General features: G+C 30.0%; 1 protein-coding gene across 2 annotated transcripts in view; it reads left to right on the forward strand.

The window, feature by feature from the left end:
- Window positions 1-21,254, forward strand: part of LOC142325336 (cathepsin F-like) — a 112,988-nt gene that overhangs the window by 22,058 nt on the left and 69,676 nt on the right. For both annotated transcript variants that reach the window (XM_075366958.1, XM_075366957.1), the window contains exons 2-6: window positions 7,979-8,128; window positions 10,900-10,998; window positions 13,249-13,353; window positions 15,509-15,664; window positions 18,626-18,724. In XM_075366958.1, coding sequence (XP_075223073.1) covers window positions 7,979-8,128; window positions 10,900-10,998; window positions 13,249-13,353; window positions 15,509-15,664; window positions 18,626-18,724 — 609 coding nt within the window. The remainder of the gene's footprint in view (window positions 1-7,978; window positions 8,129-10,899; window positions 10,999-13,248; window positions 13,354-15,508; window positions 15,665-18,625; window positions 18,725-21,254) is intronic.

Genomic DNA, 21,254 nt, shown 5'->3' on the forward strand with positions numbered 1-21,254 from the left:
TCGAATCTCATCAGGGGTGTCCCACACACATAAGGTTTTTCATTTTTTTTTACAGTTCTCATTTTATAGCAAATACTTGAATCTATTTTAACTATCTTGTTTAGTTACATTTTATTTTTTGTTTATTATTATTATTATTAATAAAACATTCATAAATCTCGCTTACAGATAAATATTTTTAAAGAAAAAATAATATTTTACTGAAATTTTACGTGCCTTATCAACAATTACTTACTGCTAACCACTAATTAAGGAAATGTAGTACACAATTTTCGGTACATTTTTCAAAACGGTACTAACAATAAAATTTTGAGGACAAATTTTAAACGAAAATATATAATCATATTCTCTATATGAAAAATTCATAGTCCTTTTAAAGTTTCATAATTTTGTTTTATTAATTCCTTATCGATAGGCTATTCCTATCATTTTTTCGCCCGTGACGATTTCTAAAGTGCTTTTGAAACGACAATAAAAAATGAATGGGTATCATATTCGTTAATATGAAAAACTTAATTTCGATAAAAATATCGTTGTTTACTAAATTATACCAGTACTTTAGTATCAACACCAGTAATATAAAATACTAAACCAATCTTGTTATGAAAAAAGGTTGACTAACAGAGATCTTAAATTTCAATATTCTCTTTAGAGATCGTGTTATCGTTTAATTTTTACATTTTCAAACAAGTTTCAGTTGGTTAAACTACTATCTGTTGGCTTGAATTTAATTTAAAATATATGATATTAATTACTATCAGTAATAAAAAAAGTTATTAGTTACACACTTGTAAAATTAAATTAAAAAAAAAATTAAGTTGAATATATTAGAAACAATATTTAGTGGTGATAACTAAAGTAAAATAGCGGTTCTTTCCAATTTAATAACACAGACAGTGTAAAATACAATGATGCCGAAACCGGGCCTATCCATTCATATATAGTGTTGCTATATCTCGACTTCTGCTGTATTTTATTTATAAAATACACCCTTTTATTGGTTCCTTTAGCCAACTCCTGTTTCATAATGTTGTAAATTCATTTTCCAGATAAAATAGAATGAATAGGTTTTGTAAGTTACGAACACCTCTTGTAGTGCTATTTTTTATTTCTTACCAAATACACTCAGTGAAACTGTCTGTATACGTATGATTTTAGTAGATTATATTAAATTAACTCACCGGGTTGGTCTAGTGGTGAACGCGTCTTCCCAAATAAGCTGATTTGGAAGTCGAGAGTTGCAGCGTTCAAGTCCTAGTACAGTCAGTTATTTTTACACGGATATGAATACTAGATCGTGAATACCGGTATTCTTTGGTGGTTGGGTTTCAATTAACCACACATCTCAGGAATGGTCGAACTGAGACTGTACAAGACTTCATTTACACTCATACATATCATCCTCATTCATCTTCTGAAGTATTATCTGAACGGTAATTACCGGAGGCTAAACAGGTAAATGAAAGAAAGACTTTATTAAATTTTAGAAGAAAGATTTTATATCAAGAAAAAAACCGATAAAAACATTAATAAATTCGGTTAAAAAAAATTATTTCATTTATATATAACTATTTTAAACGTAAGAAAAAAATAAAATTATGTAAAAATGGTAAGATACTGTTACATCAGAAACACATATTTAGTTCTACAGCAAATATGTGTTTTAAAAATCAGTTCTCATATAATTTAATAAGTTAAATCTTTGTCCTTTCTGTTTAATTTTTATCTGTTACATGAACTAGATTTACAAGTTCTACATTCTTTAAGAATATTTTATTAACCCATTTCTAACACAACTGAAAATTTTGAAATTTTGTATAATTAAAAGAAAGAAAAGAAAATTATTGTTTACTATTGACAAGTAAATCATATTCCTTCTGTATTAAGTAATTCTTTACATTTTTTTAATAATTACGCCGTCAAATTATCAACATTTACATTTTTTTATTTCTTTTAATAAATTTAAAATCCATCGACAACAGCAATTTGTATAAACTAATGCGTCTAATTTTTGGTAAACTCTTGTCACATTTTATCACAGCCAGCGATGTTTTAAGATTGGTATCTCATTTCGATAAAAGAGATTATATATACAGAAAATCTTATAACATTTTTGTCAAATTCATCCTATTTTCGTAGCACAGGTTTTCCACGTTTTCTATTTTTAACAGGAGTTTCTACCTTTCCTTTCGTGTATATTTCAGTCCGTAATCTATTAATGCTACTAACCGACACACCACTTAATTCAGAAGTAAGTTTCACTACTTTCTTTTTAACCAACGTAGGATTTTTCTCCAACAGTGGATTGAGTACATTTAAAATTATTTAATTTTCACCACTTCGCGAATGTTTCCCTTTTCAGTGCTTATTAAAAGATGTTCCTGAATTATCAGCCATATCGATAAACTCTTCGAATCGACACACATGCAGGCTAATCGCATTGTCGAATCTCACAATAATCAGTAATAATCGCACAATAACCGAATATATACACATAGTCACGCGTACCAAAAAAGGTGCTGAAACACAGAAAGTGGTGAATATTTTTCTTTTAAAAGAAAATTAAAATATCCAGTATGGAATAAAAAAATTTATATTGTTTTTTGAAGTCAGTGATAAACAACGATGTTTTGTTTATAAACGTAGTTACAACACAGCTCGGCGCATGCAATTTTTTTTTTACAATGCCTTTTTTTACGTACTATAGTGTGCTGTATATACACGCACTACCACACTCGCAGTTTGTTTATTTCATATCTCCAAGAATGAACAGATAATATATATTACCGCATGTTCGCGTCTCGATCAGGATATTGAGAGATTGACAGTTGAAAATGTTTATCGCAGAAAGTAATGATTGTTTAATTTGACATAAAACACAATTTTTCCATCATGTGATTTCAAATTCAACGTTTTTCCTTTTTGATGAATATTGTAGATATTGACATCCTTTGATGACATTCTACCTTTGATGATGCTGAATTCTTATTTGCTTACCAATTCTGGTATGTTTTGTTGTGAGAACGGAATTTTTTTTGAGACTTGTATCGCGTAGATTGAATTTTGGTAGCTTGCCATTTAAGAACTATTGCGCCATTCCCGCTAAAGTTTTTGTTAAACATAGTTCATTCTTTTAACCCAATATCTTTTAAATTTTAGATCTATAGCTTTAATCGTTGATGAGGTGTTATGTGGTTTGTAAAACAATATTATTTTCGAAACTTAACTGTACAACATTGTAACGTAGGTCAAGGCCAAAGCCTTGACTTGCGACGAAGATACAAATATCTTTGTCGTTATTTTAAATTTATGATGATTATTATTTTATTAAAATTATCGTTAACTTGAATTTGTTTTAGAGATTTTTACTTACAAAGAAATCAGTCTTTTTATTGAGATGCTAAAAGAAGGAAAGTCGTATTTAAGTTTGTAGTTGTAGGTCAGTTCTCTCGCTCAGTTGCTTGCCTGTGAGTACATGGTTGCCAAATTGTTTCTGTATGAATTTAATGTAGTAATACGTAGTAGTAGAAGATACTGGTGTGGACTTCTCACTTTTTTATTTTGCTTTTTTTTACCGTTTCATTTATGTATGTTCCACTTTTACCGGGTGGTATTTAATTGAAAGACCTATTATTATTACAGAAGATTACAAAGATTAATTATTATTGCCACAGAAGCTTACAAAGAAGCTTGTACATGGAAATTTGAAGCGTATGAAAAAACGTCATTCTTGACCTGGATTCGAATTCGTGACCGGTTAAAAGGCCGAGACCCAATATTTCGCCGATGTCCGTGACGGATTTTTTTTATTTATACGAATATTTTAAGTGATATTTATATTTAATTTTACATTATTAAAAAATGTTCATATTTTTGTAGATTTTCCTTTTTATATTTTTATTTTTTTTTGTCTTTCTATTTATTTACTTTTTGTTTGTATTTTTGATAATTTTTCTTCAAAGAGAACTTTTTTCTATTTTATTTGTAAAAAAGCAAAAATTCTTGTTATTTATCTTAGTAGATACCATCAATAAAAACAATAGCATTATTAAAATAAATTTATTTTGGAGTCATTGTTGCTAGAATTGTATGAGCTAGCAGAACTGTATGGATACCTCCAAGCTGTCTGTGACAAATGATCTTTTTCCCAGTAGTGGCCAATTCTTTTTACATATTCTGTACATTTCTAACAGAGCTCTGCAGTGCCTGCCTGCAGCTTGGTCGTATGCAGCTTACATCCAGGTTACATTAGGGCTATTTCCTGTATTGGGTCTATTGGATATATTGAATTTTTTTATTCTCCTTTTATCAGCTGCCAGAATTAATTTCATAGCATGTAATTCACAATGGGTGACGAAATCATAATAAGCCAATGTGACAATCGATTAAAAAAATGGTTTCTTCCATTCTCATAGCAAAATCATATCGTAAAACTTAAGTAAAAGATAGAAGTTCAACATCACCACACGCAGAATAAAATTATATAAATATTAATCCGACTTGTTTTGAAATCAACTGGTTAGTTTGATTTTACAAGACTTAAAACGTGATTGAATATAGTATCTGCATAGACAGTGGTAGTAGTTTTATCTGATCTAAGTTTTTTAGTTTTATCATATTTAACCTTACACATCACTGAACAATTTATACTGTTTATGTACATATCAAGCTATGTACCTAACTAAGGGTTAATAACTTTACTTACAGTGCTTTTTGTGTTTTTCATCACTAATGATATTGAGATTCATAATATTGATATTAACATTTGGTTAATTAATTAAACTGACATAAGTTTGATAAGTTTCTAAATCAAATTTTATTTTTCGTTAAAATATTCCTGTGATATGGATATTCTAGCACATCAGGCTGGTCTAGTGGTTAACTTGTTGCAAATCAGTTGTTTAAAGCTGATTTTTGAAGTCAAAGGTTCTGAAGTTTAAATCCTAGTACAAGTTAATTACTTTTATGCAAATTTTGATACTAGACAGAGGATACCAGTGTACTTTGGTGATTGGGGTTCAGTTAAACACACGTCTCAGGAATGGTCGGCCTGAGTCTGTATAAGACTACACCTTTTTGCGTGTCATACACATAATCCTCATCTCATTAGGCTATGCGGGGTTGTTTATTGTTCACTAGTTGAACAGATTGAAATGTACACATTACGGGAAGAAATAAATATGGATATTCTAATTTATTTATTTATAAGAATAGATTGATAAGATATATTACATATATATATATACATATTGGATTTTTCAAATCAGATATTATGAAGTTTTTTGATGTTAGCAATTGGATAACAAATTTTTACCTTATTCATGAGTAAGTTTTATAAATATTTCACTAAACGTAGATAATTCTAATTTTAAAAATACAAATTAATAAGGCTGCAAATATACCATACACTTACCATATGAATATCATTCCACTTTAGTATAGTTGTACCTTTTTTTTTTTTTTTGTCTTCAGTCATTTGACTGGTTTGATGCAGCTCTCCAAGATTCCCTATCTAGTGCTAGTCGTTTCATTTCAGTATACCCTCTACATCCTACATCCCCAACAATTTGTTTTACATACTCCAAACGTGGCCTGCCTACACAATTTTTCCCTTCTACCTGTCCTTCCAATATTAAAGCGACTATTCCAGGATGCCTTAGTATGTGGCCTATAAGTCTGTCTCTTCTTTTAACTATATTTTTCCAAATGCTTCTTTCTTCATCTATTTGCCGCAATACCTCTTCATTTGTCACTTTATCCACCCATCTGATTTTTAACATTCTCCTATAGCACCACATTTCAAAAGCTTCTAATCTTTTCTTCTCAGATACTCCGATTGTCCAAGTTTCACTTCCATATAAAGCGACACTCCAAACATACACTTTCAAAAATCTTTTCCTGACATTTAAATTAATTTTTGATGTAAACAAAATATATTTCTTACTGAAGGCTCGTTTAGCTTGTGCTATTCGGCATTTTATATCGCTCCTGCTTCGTCCATCTTTAGTAATTTTACTTCCCAAATAACAAAATTCTTCTACCTCCATAATCTTTTCTCCTCCTATTTTCACATTCAGCGGTCCATCTTTGTTATTTCTACTACATTTCATTACTTTTGTTTTGTTCTTGTTTATTTTCATGCGATAGTTCTTGCGTAGGACTTCATCTATGCCGTTCATTGTTTCTTCTAAATCCTTTTTACTCTCGGCTAGAATTACTATATCATCAGCAAATCGTAGCATCTTTATCTTTTCACCTTGTACTGTTACTCCGAATCTAAATTGTTCTTTAACATCATTAACTGCTAGTTCCATGTAAAGATTAAAAAGTAACGGAGATAGGGAACATCCTTGTCGGACTCCCTTTCTTATTAGGGCTTCTTTCTTGTGTTCTTCAATTGTTATTGTTGCTGTTTGGTTCCTGTACATGTTAGCAATTGTTCTTCTATCTCTGTATTTGAACCCTTATTTTTTTAAAATGCTGAACATTTTATTCCAGTCTACGTTATCGAAAGCCTTTTCTAGGTCTATAAACGCCAAGTATGTTGGTTTGTTTTTCTTTAATCTTCCTTCTACCATATTTGTAGTTGTACCATATTTGAATAATTTTCATATTATTTTTCTTTTAGTTTGGAGCACTTGTTTAAATAAAAAAACTTCTTGCTGACTTCTAAACTTCTATGCAATAACTATCTAAACTAACTATGCAATAACTATAAAAACTTCTATGCATTCACTGTCATTATTAGCTATGATATGTAACATTTTACATGTTACATGTAAAATGATACCTGGTATATGATATATAATATTTTATATTAAACTAATTGTGATATTTTAGATAATGTGTTCAAGTAACACATTTTTTTACCTCTTTGTATGAAATAAAGGAAGTATTGTGATCGTAAAAATGTCAGTTTTCAGATTTCAATGGAAATATCCATTTTGACCATCCCTGAATGCATTTTGACTAGTTTTGGTGTGAGGTCTGTACATACGTATCTCGCATGACTCAAAAACAATTAACTGTAGGATGTTGAAATTTTGGATTTACGACTGTTGTAACATCTAGTTGTGGACGTCCCCTTTTGATTGCAATAAACTGGATCTAAAGTGACCATAAAAGCTCAAAATCCAAAAAAAATTGGATTTTGGTCTTTTTCTTAACTGCAATAATAAGCCCTCATTGAGAGTTTTTCAATGACAGTGGTATTTACTTTCATTGGTTCCAGAGTTATAGCCAAATAAAATTCTAATTAATGAAATATTCGGATCTTACAATGAAAAAGTTTATCCGTTCAAATCCCACTTTATCTCATTTGTTTTTTTTACCTTTTTTTAAATTTAAATATATTCATTTATTAATAATTATTAACCTCTGATTGTAAAAAAAAAAAATTGCAATAAATAATAATTTAATAATAACAATAAAAAAAAAAGATATGAGAAAATCAGAAGTTATTAATGAAATAAAATTTTATGTACTTTTCATTTTAAAAAGATATGTATATGTAATTTAATAGGCATACAAGGAAGTCATGAGGTGTACACATCAGATTTTTTTATAAATAAAAAAAATAATAAATTAGGCTTGCTCTCAGCATAGTCATAATTAGAAAAATGTATTAAATCTATTATGACAAATGCAAAATCACACAACATAAGCAGTGGTACTGTAGATAGATACATTAAACTTAGTGTATAAAAAAATGGCTTTTGTAATTTGCATTTCGTTCTTTCTTTGTTGTAGTCTTTATTACCTTTATCTTTCAAGATGGTTTTCTTAAGATATTCTAGATGTGGAATCATTAAATTTACGACACTTTTACCCAGAATGTTGTGTTAAGACATATATTATTCAATATGTCAGCATTTGATTTATCAGATTGAAGCACTGAAATTATTTAAGAAATAATACAATAATTTTCTTTTTGCTTTAGCATTGTACTTAATTAATATGTGTTGTTTGTTTAATTTAGACTGTTACATTATTGGGTGGTGAGACAGAGATTAATGTGAATGACCTGGATGTGAAAAAATATGTTCAACTGTTTCTTGATACTTTTGCCCAGGATTATTCATCTACAAACAGGCTAGGATTAATTAAAATACTGAATGCTTACAAAAAGGTATTATATTTATTAATTTATATATTAGTATGGTGTGTGTGTGTGTGTGTGTGTGTGTGTGTGTGTGTGTGTGCGCGCGCTTAACCTTTTCAGTATGGGAAGTGTCCAGTTTATTAAGGATATTTCTGCAATGATTTTTGGAGGAGTATTATATTTTATGTATATTTTTTGAAATTATATCAAAATTAAATTATTATTTTTAAAATTATATTTGGGTTATCAAAAAGGCTGTAGGAAAGTAAACTGTAAGCTATGAGCATATTTTTTTGTGATGATGATGGATTGTGTGATAAGTACAGAAAGCCCAAACTAATACATAAAATATATTGGATAGGATTAGAAGAAAAAGGATTTAAGCATGTAATGAGAAAGAGTGAAGAAAGAATACTTATTGAAAATGTTGAGTTGGTAAGTAAATTGGAAGAAATCAAGAGGTTGACTACTGGAAAGAATTTAGATAATGTTAAGGAGAAAATTGTAAATAGGGGGAAATTGTAAAATTGGAAATAGAAAAGATAATTGAGGAGGAGTGGTAGAGGTGAAATAAAATGGTGCTATATGATTGATTCCCTCCTCAGGTCAGATTACAGGATAAGGATAAGAAGAAGGATGTTAATAGATATATTTTTATTTTATGTTGGATAGAAGATGCATCTGTTGTGCTATCTACAACAGATGGGCAGTTATAAGTTTATTGTGCTATAACTAGATGAAAACAAATTTTCTGGAAAGCATTAGTCCACTTCTTGTGTGTAGAAGTTTAGGTTTCATAACACTCAGTTTTTTCCTTAAGTTTGAAAGTATGGTAAAGCCTAGGTATTGTGATTAAGATATTGAAAAATCATCAGATATTGGGGGATAAAGCTAGTAAACTATAAGAAAGTAGTCATATCTAGGATCCATCAACTAATTTTTTACTTTTTATTTCTATTAGTATAAAAAAATTCATATTAATACCCATCCATCCGGCTTCTTTTTTCCTTGAAATTTTTTAGTAATGAAAGAATTCCGTAACAGAGGATTTTGGCAGTGTCTGCCTTTTATGTAGTGCAAGCAGTTAGATTATTAGAAAAAATTAAATGATGCAAATTGAGCATCATATCAAAGATTAAATTTCTGTGTGCGACTTCTGTTAATGATGGTTTTTTGAGAGATAGAATTAGATTTTTGAAAATTAATGTTTACTACCAAAACAATACTGTTCAATTTTAAATTAAATGAAAATTTTTATCTGAATGAATGTTAATTTCTTGTGGTTTACAAGATTTCACTAATAGAGATTAAAGAACTAGGCAGTCACTTGTAGATGGAATAATAATCACAACACAAACATCCACTTCCTCTCGGAAGTGGTCCTGTGCCAGTTGCGATTAGGACATACCAAAGCTATTCACAGTTACCTGATGTCAATGGAAAATGCACACTGTATGTACAATGCGACTGTTGCTTGACTATGCATCATATTATTTTGGACTGCATATGTTAATTCAGCCTTACATTACAAATTCAAATTACTGAAAGACATTCATCGCATTCTAGGAAATGATAACAATATACTGGACCGGGCATTGTTACTTCTAAGAAGAACCAATATACTTCATAAGATTTAACCAACTATAAATTTTGATTTTATTTTCTTATTCGTGCTATATTTCTAACGTAACGGTTACATTTATTTTATTATTCTAGTTTTAATCTTATTATTATCTTAGTTTTAATCTTATTTTATTGATATTGTAATATCAGAGAAGGAACATTTTATTATTTTTTTGACCTGAGCAATGATAATGTGAAAGCAATTTTCACCCCCCCCCCACAAAAAAAAAAAACAAACATATTGCAACATTGTATGTGTAAATAAAAGAGTATTCAGTCTGGGCTTACTGTCTCTGTTGCTGTGGGTAAAATATTTATAGTTTTTTTTTGTTGTTCTTGCAGTAATTTAATGGGTTTTTGAAGAAAATTTTGATTTATTTATCTCATTTTACGTTTTTCTTAGATAAAAATTAAAAAAGAAAAATTAAATTTTTTTCTTGTTATATTTGTTGATTATGAAAACCAGTTTTATTGTAGTTTCAATACCTATTTCACAGTAAAGCAATGTGATTTTATGCATTGAAACTATTACTGATATTTCTGTAGAGAAAAAAGTATGTCTTAATTTTTGAGATGCAGCATTTGCATGCACTTAATAAAATAAAGAATAACAAGTTTTTAAATTTATTATAAATAATGTAAATTTGAGTTCCATGCTGTAATAATGTTTCATATAATATTTAAATTTGTGTTTGTTTTGATTAAATGCAAACATTTCCAACTATTGATTGACATATTTTCCAACCAGTGAACCAATGGGATTTTTAAATAACTTTTCTATTGTTTTTATCAATATTAAAGAAAAAATTATAAACTAACAAAAAATGGAAAATGTAGAGGGATTAAGTATGATTAACAAAATTTTTTATGATGCTTATTCCTGAAATATTATTCAGTTGGGTTTAGTGGCTAGCTCGTTGGCTTCTAACTGGTCTCAGTTAAGTTACCAGCAGCTATCTGGAATTTTTTTACTTACGATTTCATTTGTCTTAATTTCCTCATTAAAGCACATATAAAAGCATTTGTAAGGTTATAATAGTAGAAATAATTGTCAATTTTATTATAACTTATTTTGTCATAAAATATTTTAATGTAATTTCCATTTTATGTGATTTATTTGCGTATTTTAGTTAGTCATATTTATTTATCTGTTTCCTTTTAATCTGTTTTTTAAGATTGTTGCTGGTACTCTAACTAGAATAATATTGAAAATAGGTGAAACAAATTGCAAAAAAGATGATCAAAGTAATCATAATTGCATAGTAGATAGACAGGTGAGTATTTAAAGTTGTTTGTGATAATTTAATTATAGTAGATGATCATAAAAATATTAATATTACATATTATTTTATGTTTGACAAAAATGGTTTTATAACAGATCTATAATTACAAAAAACCTTTTATGGGTTATTAATAAAGTTGCTATTAAAATTTGTAATAAAATAATTAAATATTTTATTTGTATTTTACGTTTATTTGCACTTGAATAATGTGTAGCTAAATATAGTAGAAATAATGAAGATGGACCACTGAATATAAAAATAGGAAGAGAAAAGATTATGGAGGTAGAAGAATTTTGTTATTTGGAAAGTAGAATTACTAAAGATGGACAAAGTAGGAGCGATATAAAATGCCGAATAGCACAGGTGAAACGAGCCTTCAGTCAGAAATATAATTTCTTTACATCAAAAATTAATTTAAATGTCAGGAAAAGATTTTTGAAAGTATATGTTTAGAGCGTAGCTTTATATGGAAATGAAACTTGAACGATCGGAGTACCTGAGAAGAAAAGATTAGAAGCTTTTGAAATGTGGTGCTATAGGAGAATGTTAAAAATCAGATGGGTGGAAAAAGTGACGAATGAAAAGGTGTTGCAGCAAATAGATGAAGAAAGAAGCATTTGGAAAAGTATAGTTAAAAGAAGAGACAGACTTATTGGCCACATATTAAGGCATCCTGGAATAGTTGCTTTAATATTGGAGGTACAGATAGAAGGAAAAAATTGTGCAGGCAGACAATGTTTGGAGTATGTAAAACAAATTGTTAGGGATGTAGGATGTGGGGGATATACCGAAATGAAACGACTAGCACTAGATAGGGAATCTTGGAGAGCTGCATCAAACCAGTCAAATGGTTGAAGTCAAAAAAAAAATTTGTAGCTTGAATTTAACTAGATGTTTTTTATACAGTACATTAATAAAGTTTTGAGTGTTTAACTCCATGAATAGGTCTTCAGGAACAACTCAAGTATCATTTCATGTAGTATTTCTCTTTCTTCCAGAAATTCTTCATTCTTCCGTACTGTTTAGCTCATCTTTCTTTAGTCCATTCTCCTCTGTTGAGTTTTTTCTTTTCGGCTACAGAAACTTAAATTCAAATTTTTTTCTGTATCCTTTCTAATCTGTATGGATTTTATTACATTAAGAAAAAAATAGATTGTAGATATTTATATCAAGAAGAAAACTAGGGTATGCAGAGACTAGGATATTGTAGTGAATGGACTGCATGTGAAAAGATGCAAAAGTTTACGTTTAAATTTACTACTACTTTCTAAACATTGCATTGTACCAAGTGCTTAGCATTACTACCATTTTGCTTGTCCATGCTAGTACCAGGATTTTGTCATACTTTCTACATGCTGCAACTTCATGGTTTTTAATTCTCAAGTTCTTCTTTGTAATTGTATCAGGCAGGGCTTTTCTATTCTGTTGGAGGTACCAGTCTCATGGTACCCTACATTCAACAACTCTACAGCGAGATCACATCCTGTACAAAATCTGTTTGTTTGCAGATGATAACCTGTAGCATTTCCAGTGACACTTACCAATTTATCACATTAATGCAACACTATTCTTTTTGTGAATGGTGTTTGTGGTAATGATGTTCTAGGTAATGCCTGTGTTTTTTTTATATTGTAGAAAGTTACATTATCTGCTAACACATACACTTTAAAGTCTGATTTGTGATGTTAGCTCCTACATTCAACAATGCTACTGTGGCAATCAAGCAGAAAGGATTAATTAATCAGTTCGAATGTATTGATGTATATTATATTTTTAATTTAATCCAAGTATGAAGAAAGGTTATCAACATTACTTCCAGCTTAAAAGTTAAAAATGGAAAAAAGATAATAAAAATATTCCAAAATTTATGAAAATATTGTTCATAACTATGTAGAAGTCACAGATACGGATTTTTTTTTCGTATTTATGAGTAAATCTTAATGTCATTTTGGCAAAAATACTGAGAATAAAACCAAACAACATTCATTCAACAGTCATTCTGTAGTGAGACTGTTGGTTGTGACAGAAATTTTATGCAGATTCTAGTTAATATTAAACAAGAAATTTGAATATATTTACACTACTGTAGAGAAATAATAAGTTGATTGAAAAAAAACTGGTTGGGAAGGGAACAGTGTCAAATTGTACAAAAAACACAGAATATTATTTTTGGTTACAGAATATTGTTTCTGGTGACCAAACTGACAGTATTTTGTAAAGTTTTTTTATTTTTGTTGTTAGAATCATGAACTGACTTGCACTATAAAAGTGTGGGATCGACCATGGATTCCAAAGACAGAAATAACTGAATCCGACTGTGTTTCATCAGCAAGAACCCATAAGCGAGTAAGTAATCTGTGTTAATGAAGTTCTTACATTCATTTGTGTGCTGGCACACGCTGTTTTGTTTTGTTTATGATACGTAAAAATTTTTAAAGTACTAAATTTTTAAAAATTTTTTGTTCAACTTCTGTTCACTTATTGAGTTAAGAAACTTTAACTGTATTTTTCCTCACTTAATTTATGTTGCACTATTGCTTTTGCTACTTTCTATTAATATTTAGTTGTTAGAATAAAACCATGTATTACACTATAACATACATGTGTATGTATATTATTAAGTTTATGCAGTAATTACGTGTTTGTCAATGCATATCAGAATTTTTTAGACATGACTTAAAAGAACTAATTACATTTTAATATTATAGCATCCAGGTTCTACCTATTAGTCACTATTTCTTGTTAGAAATTAGTAGCTACATACCCGGCAGTAGTAACATAAATGTGAAATATTCTTAAATCTTTTCATTGTAAATATATATTATGGAAAATTCTAAAAATGGAAAAGAAAAATTTAATATTTTGGCTATAGAGAAGAAAATTACGACATTGAAATTAATGTAGAAAAAGCAGCAGGAATTAGATGAGCAGGCGTAAATGATTTCTGATCTGGAAATTCATGGTTGAGAAAGATGAGACGCAGGAATGGTTTGGTTTTTTTTTATATATCTACATGTTGTATAAAAGAATATGGTGTGTAAAAGTGTGAAAAATAAAAATCACTGTAGGATTAGCCAGCTCCTGTGTGGAAATGCTGTGCTAGGGAAAAAATAACAAGGGCTTTTAAGAACAAACACCTAAAAAATTATTGAATTTTTACCTGTAGTTTGATTATTTCGACTTAAAGGTTACTGGAGGAAATTAAGTTTGATTTTTCATGGCAAGGTAGCATTTGCCAAATTTCTTAATAGATTTTTTTCTATTTATTGTCAGTTGTTTCTCTAGTAAAGCCATTGAACTATTCTGTATGTTTAATAAAATTTATTTTTCTGAAATAAGCTTGTAGGCCAAGTAGTACAACTTTTCTCTTTTGGTAAACGGAAATATAGAAATTTTCTTTTAGATTTCAGTTGTAGGTTACCCATGAATAGCTAGGAATCCAGACACATTGTCAGCATTTGCTGTTTCATCATTTTGTTTATAAAAATTATTAAATTGAAAAGTATTTTGTTTGATATGTAAACGTATTGTTAACTTTATATACTCCTCTATTTTACACAGATCAATAGATTGGGCAGTCAGGCAATTCTTCAGAATTCTATTTTTTTCTTAAGGTTGCAAAACAACCATATTTCAGAATAATAGTGAAGAAGAACCAGATAAGCATGAATGAAAATGACATATTACTTGCTGTGTAGCTGGAAGTGTTCAAAAATACTCTATGTGACTTCAGATTTCATGTACAGTTGGTTCAAGTAAAATGTTGCCATTTGATATATGTCTGATTTATATTTCGCAGTCAAAAAGAAGAATGTAATGAAAAGAGAAACTATTGAGATACAATAGAATGTAGTATTTTATTACTGAGAGCAACAAAAGTGTTTAGTTGCACATATTTTGAATTGAAAGAGTAATTTGGGATGTTACTTTGTAAAATTTTGCTCATTTTGATTATACATTGTGCTGTAACAAATTATGCATTCGTGTAAGTAATTCTCCTCAGAGAAAATCATTCATTTTATGAAGAATAATACAATGGTTTCCAGGTATTTCCTTATCTTGCTTATTACAATTTAGAAAGTGATTAAATTTAAATTAGAGCTTAAATATCCACCTCATATTCATTTATTTTACTTAAATTCAAAAAAATCTATGAGGGGTTTGCTTTACTTATGGTAGAACCTTCATGAGGAAGGGTTCAACTGATGAATCCAAAAGTACAAGAATCATTATATTAAAATTATTTTTTTCTTTAATCCTTTAAAGATGAATAATTTTCATTTATGTTTAAATATTTTCTTTTCAAGGAAATAGATATTGTGCTGTTTTAAGATGTAAAAATGTAGATAGTACATCAGCACTACTGGAAACTGCTTACTGACCAATAGAGGTATTGGTGAAAATAAAAAGGGCTCAAGGTCCAAGAGATAAGGTCACATAGCATGTTGGTTTTAATAGAAATTAATTTACATATGTTTTTATTTTAATAATACTTTTTCAGGATACGAGTAAGCAGTTAGTTGGTGGACTGTCACCATTAGATGCAAACAGTGATTTAGCAAGAGATACAGCATTGTTTGGTATTTCTCACATTGAAAATCAAATTAATTCACCGTACAAACTCCATCTTGTTAAAATAGTAGATGCTAAGCAACAGGTATAATAATAAAATAGTTAAACTTGGTCTTATGAATACATTTGTGTGTGTGTGTGTGAGCGTGCGTGCGCGCGCGCGTTTATGTATATGGTAAAGATGTTAATAAATATTAGGTGAAAGTAAGAAAAAATTAAAATGTTAAAGATGTGATAAGAAAGTACACAAAGAATGGTGCTTTGGTTTGGTGAAGTTATTTATGTGAAAAATGTATGTAATTCAGTTTTACAATTGACTATTTATTTCACTTTTCAGTGCTAATATTTTTACTGCAAGGGTCATTCAAATATAAACGGGAATTTGTTTGCATAGCTTTATTGATATTAGATAAAATTACAAATAAATAACCTTATTTTTCTATATAGTTTTCCTTTCAACAGAAATACATTTTCCCTACCAGATAGGTCACTTCCTGATCGTCTCATCAGAAAAACAAGGTGGCTACCTCAGCAACGAATTTTGTACATAATGCTTAATTATGACTTCATCTTTGAATCCTTCCTCTACTAAAGCAAACCAAATGTATGGAAATCACACAGTAGAAGTCTGGATTGTGCAGTGGATGTTCAAGAGGTGTCCACAGAAATTTAGCGAGTCTGTGCTGCTGTATGTGGGTGGTTGTATGTTGTCATAGAGAAGGAAGACATTGCAAAACAGTTGCAGGCGTCATTTTTTGCGATAAGCAAGCCTGACATCATCCAACAACTGGCAGTAGAATGCCGCATTTATCTTCCTTCATTTGTACTGGAAATCAATCAGCAGAACACCTTTTAAGTCCCAAAACACAGTTGCCAGAATTTTTCCAGCTGTTAAGCATTTCTTGGCCTTGGATCAGTACCTACTTCCCACTTTTCCACCACATCACTCTTGTTCTCTTGTTTTCTAGTATGTAATGGTAGACCCACATTTCATCTCAGGTCACAATACATTCCAAACTGACAGATATCTTTTTGGACATTTCTCTGTGTCGTAGTGAGAAATTGTGAAACCAGCCTCAGTGACACTTTGCTGTATCCAGTTGTCTGAAAACAGTATATGAACACTCGCAATGCTTATGCCCACCTCTTACGCAATTTCTACAAAGGTTATCTGGCAGTTATCTTACACAAGGTCACGAACAGCCTAAAGTGTGTCTCATTGATGCTGGTTTACGAACAATGTTCATGACATTTGTTCTTCACTGCATCACAATCACTCTGACATTTTTTGGCTCAAACTCTTGAGTTTAAACAGGGTAGCATCTTTGAATTGTCCCTGGGGTCAAGTCAAAATTTCAGAGGATTTAACATTTGTTGGAGAGAAGTCTGATTATAATTCATTGTGCGATAGATATTGGTACCTTCTGCTTGGACATTCCACTAATAATGTAGGATGTGACCTTTGGACATGGCTGGCCATGCCCATCCACTTAAACTCCACACATACTCCATAACTTTAAACTCCACACATATCCTGCAGTGTTGCACACACTGCAGGTAGTTAGTTGGATGTTGGTAGTTAGCGAATGAGGTGCACACATTCATTGCTCTTCCTCATTCTACGCAGCAAAATTACAGTTTATATTTGAATGACCTTTGTAAGTTTTTAATTTTATTGTTTTTTAACATCATCATCATTATTATTTTTTATCTACATACATCATTATATGTAGACAATTAGGCTTAAAATTGCTGCTTGAGATAGTTTACAAGTTTGAATGCCTTTCAATTTGTATGAGTCAGTGAAACATATGATTGCATTTTGTTGGATCCTGAAAACTTAATAGTTATTTTTTCTGTTTACTTCTTTACTTGTTGGGTCACAATTGTTACTTCGGGTATTTTCTGAGCTGTTATAATTTTGTTCCTAATAATGACTTATTTAGTAATGAGAAGTACTTCTTTAAATTTATTTAGCAGAATATTGCTTTTATCTACCATTATGTACCTAATTCACAGTTCTCAAAAAAAAAAAACAACAAAAATACCCTTTTCATATCTAACCTATTGTTTAATGTCATCAAATGTATAAATTAATGTGTTTGAAAATAAGCTTTTTCATAAAATTGCCAAAATCTCTTTAAATAAAATAATAAAACAGATTAATAGATAAAACAAAATTAATGGAGTTGTTCAGTGTAAAAGTGAAAGTAAACAAGTACAGTAAAAGCACAGAAATATTCTTATACCTGTGAGCTCTACTTTGTTTTGATACTTTTATTCAATTTGTCAAAACTGTTAGTGTGTGATCATAATAGTATCTGTGTTGTAATTAGAGTATATATATATATATATATATACATATAATTTAAATATTATTTGACTAGTGGAATTATTTTTTGAGTTTTCATGATTCATTTGACAATAGTGGTGAACCACTGAAAATTAATCAGTAGTCCTATGACAGCCTTTTAAACATTGTCTAATCTTTCTGGCTATAGAAACATTTGTCCAAATTGCTTGCCTTTCATTTAACTGTTTGTTCACTGCTTTAATCTGATTGTTTTCAACTGTCTATAATGAAATTAAGGTTTAATTATGCATTATGAATAGAGAAATTCATTTTTTTTTATGCTACTAGTAAACAGTAAAAAGTACAGAACATTACTTGTGAATATCCTTTGTCATTTGCTTTATATTGATTTCCAAAATTCCTTCAATTTCAGTTTGCACAACGCATGATTAAAAAAATCATTGCCATATGTATGACACAATGCTTGGAGAATTTTGGTTTAGTAGAGGTTTCTTTCATACATAATATTTTATTTAAGATGCTATCATGTGACATTTTAAAGTTGATCATACGTTATTGAGAACATATCTCATTTGCCAGTTATCATGGAATTATGAGGTCGAGGACAAATTATATAAATATTAATTATTGTTTAATAAGTTTGTTGTTCAAGAAGTAATTATCAATGTGTCTTATTTCATAAATAGATAATTGATAAATTAATTCCTATGGTTTATTCAATTTTTTTTTTAGGTTGTTGCAGGAACAAAATATGTAATTAATGCAGTAGTAGGTCAGAGTACATGTAGGAAGGGGTCTGCAGCAAATGATTGTCAATTGAACCCTAGTGCGGTAAGATTTTATATGATTTTTCTTTTATGGCTTTTTTATATGTTAAAAATAACTGCTATTCCTAATGTATTTGTGTACCTTAACGAAAGCTGAATCTTAACTGAATCTGTGCACCTTAACTGAATCTCGGGCAGTAGAATATGATTTAACTTGTTCTTTTTTTTTTATATTCAGCATTAAAACTAACAACCGATTTTGTTGACAGCTGATTTCCGTATCATTGTAGACAATTTTTATTTCCTTAACGAATTAAACTTTTGTTTATGCTTTTTATTCCCAATGCTTTTAACTCTTGAAGCTTTTATCTTTTGATTAAAAATGTGTTTTGTCGTGGTAGTGATTACTTTTTATATATTGCATTGTTACAAGCTATGAATGGTGTACAAAACTTGATCAGTAAGTTCTGAGAAACAATCAGCTAAAGAACATCCATCCTGACAGAGGAGTTGGACGATATTTCTTATCACACGGCTCAAAGTCCAAAATATCCATCAGAGAATTGCACAATAAACTTAAATCTCAAGGAGTACTATGGGCAGAGCACTGACTAAACATTTAAAACTACACCTGTAGTAAATTGAGTCACACAATACTAATTTCCTTGAACATTTTGAATACTGCTAATGATTTTTGAACTTCTTAAATGGAAAAGGAAAAGAGATTCTTAGTGTAAAATTTTTTTAAATGAAATGTGGTTTCATTTGTGGAGCCTTATTAACAGCAAGAATAGTCAGTTGTGGTTTGTGAATAATCCTCATGTGATCTTGGAACAACCATTACATGATAGATAATTGGAGTTTGGTGTGCTATATCATGTAAACCAAAAATTATTCAGTTTTCCTGAACACAATAAACTCAAAACTTTATACCAATGAAATCATTTATCCTTCTATTGAGCAACTTAATGAGAAAGAAATAGCTGAACTTTACTACTAACAAACAAAATAAAGAAAAATTAGTACTCACTGCCAATGTTCCATTAAATTTTCTACATAAATTTTTCGGGGTTTGGCTCATTTCAAAATCCATCTGGTCACTGAGATCCTCACATCTTACATCTACAGATTTTTATTATGGGAAGTAATGAAAGTATCTTTACAAGAACAATCCTGATAGCCCAGATAAACTGGAAAATAATATAATTTAAATTTTAAATGCAATTATTCCTTTGGTCCTTCAGCGTGTATTTTCAAGCATATTGAAATGTGTTCAGACCTGCCAGGAAATTGTGACTAATTAAGCATCTACTATTAATCTACTAATAATTTTAATAAATGTTATTACTGTTTCTGTCATTGTTATTTGAATATAATAAATTAAATTTTATAAACATAGGTGCACAGTTTCATTTGGGACACCTAGTAATGGGTGTTTCGAAAAGGATGCAACCCTAAGATTAAGAAGATAAAAATCAAACAGGTAAATTTTATTTCTCCCTACATGTCAATTGGGCAAACTGTACTCCAAGTTTTGCAGCTTGTAACAGTTGAAATGTCCTTCTTATGTACTACTAGTGCTATAGCAGTATAAGTACGTCTCTATGGTGTTATGTTGTTTTCCTAGGATGAATGTGTGTTTATTATTGAGAATTATTGCGCATATAAATCTTATGAACCAGTGAAAGATGAGTTTTGGACAAAATTTCCCACTTTAATTCCTAATAAGTTGGCAATATCGTGTTTGATTAATAAATTTTATGAGACTGGGTTTGTACATGATTGGGCCCAGGTAGACTATCACTGTTAACAGTAGAAGCACTGGAGAATGTGAAAGAATGTTTGACTTACTCAGCCAGAAAATTGCTCAGAAAGTTAGTTATCTTCACTGCCTGGGCTTTCACTATCTAGAGCTTTCAGGGCTACTAAAAAAATTACAATTGTATGGTTATTGCATTAGTGTCATTCAAGAACTGAAAGAAGTAGACTATGGAAAATGTTTACAGTAGTGTCGTTGCTTTCATTCTCTTGTCGATGACAACGTTATTGAAATTTTGAATCCTGTTTATTTCAATGATGGGGCATGGTTACAGTTGGATGGCTACATTAACAGCTAAAACTGCTGAATATGGAGTGCTGAAATCTTCATGTGTTTCATAAAAGACTTACACGCACGTAAAATTGCTATACAGTGTACGATCTCCCGGTGTCATGTAGTAGGACCTTGACTTTTGACAAATCTGTGGATTGTGTGGTTTATCGCAACTTAATTTAACAGTTTATTGCCATGTTAGATTTACCTGAACGAGAATGTTGGTTCCAGCAGGATAATGCAACATGTCATACCGCTAATGAAATGCTGGGAATGTTATGGGAATTTTTTGGTCATCATTTGATATCAAAAGGTTGTAGCCTCCAACATCCCCAGATCATACACCAGACTTCTTCCTTTGGGGTTATTTAAAAAGTGTAGATTTAAAAACAATCCTCATACACTTGACGAATTGAAGGCTAACATTGAAAGTGAGATTTCAAACATTACTGAGCAAACATTATGAAAAGTGGCTGCAAATGTTGTGAAACATGTACGAACC

This window comes from Lycorma delicatula, chromosome 5 (genome assembly GCF_047948215.1).
Source record: "Lycorma delicatula isolate Av1 chromosome 5, ASM4794821v1, whole genome shotgun sequence".
Taxonomy (NCBI): Eukaryota; Metazoa; Arthropoda; class Insecta; order Hemiptera; family Fulgoridae; genus Lycorma; species Lycorma delicatula.